At 47.3% G+C, this 5000-nt stretch overlaps 1 protein-coding gene across 3 annotated transcripts in view; it reads right to left on the bottom strand.

Moving 5' to 3' along the window:
- The window catches only part of plxna2 (plexin A2), a 211741-nt gene that overhangs the window by 14473 nt on the left and 192268 nt on the right, over positions 1-5000 (bottom strand). For all 3 annotated transcript variants that reach the window (XR_014601560.1, XR_014601561.1, XM_084068097.1), the window contains exon 26: positions 3226-3329. Coding sequence is in view for 1 of the 3 variants with exons in the window: in XM_084068097.1 (XP_083924223.1) it covers positions 3226-3329 (104 nt within the window). In the remaining 2 variants the exon portion in view is untranslated. The remainder of the gene's footprint in view (positions 1-3225; positions 3330-5000) is intronic.

Genomic DNA, 5000 nt, shown 5'->3' with positions numbered 1-5000 from the left:
CAGGCACCCAAGCCAACTCATCGAAACGGTAATGATGCACAAGTGGCTATGTTGCTCCATCTCTCTCCTAGCCCCCCCCCCACCACCAATCTGTCTAGGTCTCCCCCTTTCTTCCATCCATATTGCCAGGCCCGCATTTCTATGTATATAACCTTTATTTTACCAGGAAAGTCACATTGAGGTATAAAACCACTTTTTTTCCCCCCTTTTTTGGGGGGGGGAGGCTTTTCTGCCTTTACTGATAGTATACAGTGGAGATGGACACGCATGCGCGTGCGCAGTCGTGCACGCACACACATAAACAAAACGTACACAGGCACCCAAGCCAACTCATCGAAACGGTAATGATGCACAAGTGGCTATGTTGCTCCATCTCTCTCCTAGCCCCCCCCCCCCCCCACCACCAATCTGTCTAGGTCTCCCCCTTTCTTCCATCCATATTGCCAGGCCCGCATTTCTATGTATATAACCTTTATTTTACCAGGAAAGTCACATTGAGGTATAAAACCACTTTTTTTGCCCTTTTTTGGGGGGGGGGAGGCTTTTCTGCCTTTACTGATAGTATACAGTGGAGATGGACAGGAAACAGGGAGAGCGAGACGGGGAGAGACACTCACGATGCGCTGCCATGCTGCATTGGAGCCTGTATGTGGTATGCGCCCCTATAAAACCTCTTTTGCAATGAGACCTGACCAAGACAGGGCCAAAGCAGTACAACAGAATTACAAGAAGAAATAATAAAGAACGTAACAAATACAACCAAAAAATGCAAATACAAGCATTGTCCAGAGATAAGGTCATCCAATTTAAGTTTTGCCTGCAAATCATTCCAAAACCTCCTTGGTCCAAGCTAGTAACCAATTGGTGCACGTGTGCGTGTCGTTCCGTGCCCACACATTTTGTTCTCCTTCACCTAGTAGTGTGAGATAAAAGCGTCAGAAAAAACAGACTGTTAATGGCGCGGAAACAGACATACTGCCTGTGCCCCCGTCAAGGACTGAAGCACTGTCTGTCTGCGAAGGCAGCTGTACAGGGGGAACACTTTGGGATGGATGAGAGCGCTCATTGAGGCCGTCAGCGGAGAAAAGGAGAGGTAAGACGGGGTAATGGATATGGGAAAGAGTGGAAAGCAGAAAAGTGAGAGAGGGAGTGAAAGACAGAGGAAGACACGGGCAGGGCGATTTTGGTGAGGATGGAGGGAGGGGAAATTGAGGCAAGGGAAGGAGGAGGATAGGGAAGGGAACAGCAAGGAGGCTCAGCGACTCCTCGGTGAAGGACGCCAGGACGAGTCCCTTCTTCTCCCACTGACTCCTACATCTGCTACGGTATTCCATCTGCTCCGCTGGGGCAGGATGCTCTGACTGACCCCCAACCTCCTCTATCCTGTGTTAAGAGCTTCAGCCTGACCAGACCCTGTGAAGCTGCAGTCCCCCCCCCCGACACACACACACACACACACACACACACACACACACAACCCCCCCGATTAAATCGCACCACAGCGGCGGCCAGCTGCAGTCACACCTCAGCTCTGCTGGTGTCAGCTGTATGTCAGTCCAGGTCCATACCTCCTCCTCCTCCTCCTCCTCCTCCTCCTCCTGCAGGCCGGTGGGCAGATGGCGTCCCCCCCGGCTGACTAATGACAACCGGCTGACCCATGGTCTGAGAAAGACTCATGAACTCCGGTCCAGAGAGGGGTCCCCTCTCCTTTACCTTTGCCAGTTTCTCTTCTCACCTCCCCCCATCCCTCTTTCTATCGCTCAATCACTCCCTCTAGGTTTCTGTTTTCCTACAGCTTCCTATACCTCCTACAAATACACCACGTTCCCAGCAGCCCTTGGATACTTTCCATCCATTTCCACTCTACTTTTGTCTCCGCTGTACAGGGGGGTGGGTGGCTGCACGCCATTGAGCTGGACATATGATAACGATACAAGAAGAAATAAGAAGGGGGTTGGGGGGGCTGCAATAGGAGCTGAACTCATAATGGCAGAGTTGGAAGAAAAGTTCAGTGTTCTGAGGAGACGCAAGGACTAATTGTCACCACTACAAAGAAACGCATGCTCACTTGCATACATGTACACACATGTAGGCTATGGACACTGGCTTCTCACGCACACACACACACACAGTAAAATCCTCAGTTAATTCCATTTGCGCAAGAGAGAGAGAGAGAGAGAGAGAGAGAGAGTGAGAGAGGGGATTGGTGAGTTTAGCAGCTATGTATCTCTGCAGGGGGTCCTGAGGAGGCGTGGAAGAATAAGAGCAAGTGCTGGCTGAGAGTTCATCTTTCCTGCCACCGGTACAGTAATTGCCCTCCATCCTGTGTGAATCACTAAGGTCGCAGCAGGCTTGTCGCATGCAAATAAGACTGGGAGAATTGTCTTTCTAAAAGTCAAGCGCTGCGAATATCAAAGTTTGGCGAGGTAAGTAGGTACGTGGCAAATTTCCATAATAAAGCAGCTGTCAAAAATCAAATGGAAGGGCATGTGGGTTTTATTTCTTTCTTTTTCTTAGCTCAAACTTTGTTGTAAAGGTATGAAGGGATAATTTAGGAGCTTTTGTACTGGAAGAAAGAAACAAAACAAAAACCTTGCTTCAGTCTAGAATAAAGATACCAAGTATAGGACAGTGTCAAAAACATTGTTTCATGGGGCCTTAACATTAAGGCTTAAAGGACAACTTTAGTTTTTTACAACCAAGGTTTATATTTTAGCTTGTAATTAAAGTAAATAAAAGATGAGTGTTATTTTTTTTTTCATTTACTGCTTTCTATAGTTTTGGCATTTTTTTCGATATTTTTTACAGTGGGCGGGGGCATTCTGTCCGGTGGCTAAATATGCCTTTTCTACACAATAAAAAAGGTCCTGTGGTCTTTGATGGCCAGATGTGAGTTATTGGGGGCTAGAAGAGCTACTGTAAATAATAATAAAGAAAACGCCGGGTTATTGTGTAAAAAAGACATATTTAGCCACCGGACAGAATGCCCCCGCCCACTGTAAAAAAAGATCACGAAAATTGCTAAAACTATAGAAAGCAGTACATTTAAAAATGTTAACACTCATATTTGATTTACTTTAATTACAATCTAAAACATAAACCTTAGTTGTAAAAAACTAAAGTTGTCCTTTAAGCCTGATTTATACTTAAATAGCCGATCTACACGCTCACAAAGCATCACAGCGCAACGGGTATTGAGTCTCTTCTACATGTGCTTGTGTTTACCTGGTAGTGCATAAGCGTATTAAGTCTCTTCCAGTCGTTCTCTATCTTGGTGGTGATGTCTTCATCCTGCAGCACCACGCGAGCCATGCGCCCCTGACGCCACTCTGAAGAGACAAACACACACATACAAAAACATATGCCATTACACACTGAATGGATGTAACAAATACTCAAGTGTTAAACTAGCAGTTCTAGATATAGACAGACAACTGAACAATAAACAATGTATCCCCAGTGTTTTATTTTTTGTGATCAAGTTTTTATTTTATGTTTAAAAATGTATCCCCAGTGTTGTAGCAGGGACTGGTCGAGGACTTGTGGCTCCTCCATCACGCATTTTGTTTGTCATTTGTTTGCCCTAAACCTTTATTCAGCTTGTGCTGGAGTACTTTTAAGGGAGTGTTTGGGCAGGGCTGGGCAGTCACAATGTGTGTTTTGATAACAACGCTCCCCTGCGACAAGTTGCAAACTCTTGAAAGGCATCCCTATTCAACTTCATTTGCTTTTGGTGTCTGTGGCAGTACTGAGAGCTTTGCTCCTACGATTACAAGACACTCTGCCACAGAGTGCCACATCCCAAGGAGGAAATATCAACAGGCACCGTTCACGCTCGCTGGCGGCGCATTCAGTAGTACTCTCCCAGGCTTGGACTGACATGCCGCTTAATCAAACATTACACAAAAGCAATGTCATAATGTATATGCTTTGCAGGCTGCGCGCTGTATTAATTGGTACTTGTGTCATTGATATGGCGCGTTAGCATACAGTCAGCAGCACGCCAGGACTGGAGAGGAGAGGGGATGAGGCGGGAAAAAAAGGAAAAAAATAAATCAGATCCTTTCCAGAAGAGGGAGTAGAGTGTGGAGTTGGAGGAGGGCTGGCAGGTGATAGCTGAAGGCTTGTCGCGGGGTAATGAAATGATAATAAGGGTGCTGATGGGGAAATGGACAAGCAGCGTGGCTCTCATGCTGCGAGTGATCATTGATTTTCTCCTCTGTTGACTGAACTTTATTACTTTGTGCCTCTGCCAGGCAACCAAATGGTCCGCCTGGTGCATGCCCCCACCCCGCCCCCCACACACACACAGTCACACACACACACACACACACACACACACACACACACACACACACACACACACACACACACACACACACACACACACACACACACACACTCAAGAAAAATAAATAAATAAACACACCTCAAGAACAAACTTGAAAAACACACACACACAAACAAAAGAGAGGCGCACCCAAAATAATACCGTATTACTCACACACAGATACGCATTCACACTCTCAGTTTCCAAGGCAATGGATGGAAACGGGGGGCGGACAGAGAGAAGGAAGAGACAATCCTCCTGCCGAGTGCCGCGGTGGCAGAGGAATCATTTGCAGCATACTGGGGAGACTTCTGTATCTCTCTGCCCGTGTGAATGGAGGGATGCTGAGACGGACGGACGGACGGGAGACGTGAGAGGAGGGGGAGACGTGGACGAGCAGAGACGGACGTGGCAGACTGTGTGGGAGAGCGAGCCTGGCGTGAGACCTGCCAGGCCCGTCTGTCAGCTCTAACCTGGGTCAGCCAAACCAGCCAGGCACACAAACACCACCACCCGCCACAGTAAAATCCTGTGTTAATTTAACTGGGGAGAGTAAAGAAATGGGTCCAAAGTAGTGCAAACTACTATCTATCTCCAATTTACGCCCCTTTTTGCCAGGCTGTGAGAACAGCCTGACAGCGGGGATGTGCTGTGCACTGTCCGTCAGTTT

The sequence above is a fragment of the Gymnoscopelus microlampas genome (assembly GCF_963454915.1).
Source record: "Gymnoscopelus microlampas genome assembly, chromosome: 10".
NCBI lineage: Eukaryota > Metazoa > Chordata > Actinopteri > Myctophiformes > Myctophidae > Gymnoscopelus > Gymnoscopelus microlampas.
This window is presented reverse-complemented; position numbering and strand designations above follow the sequence as displayed.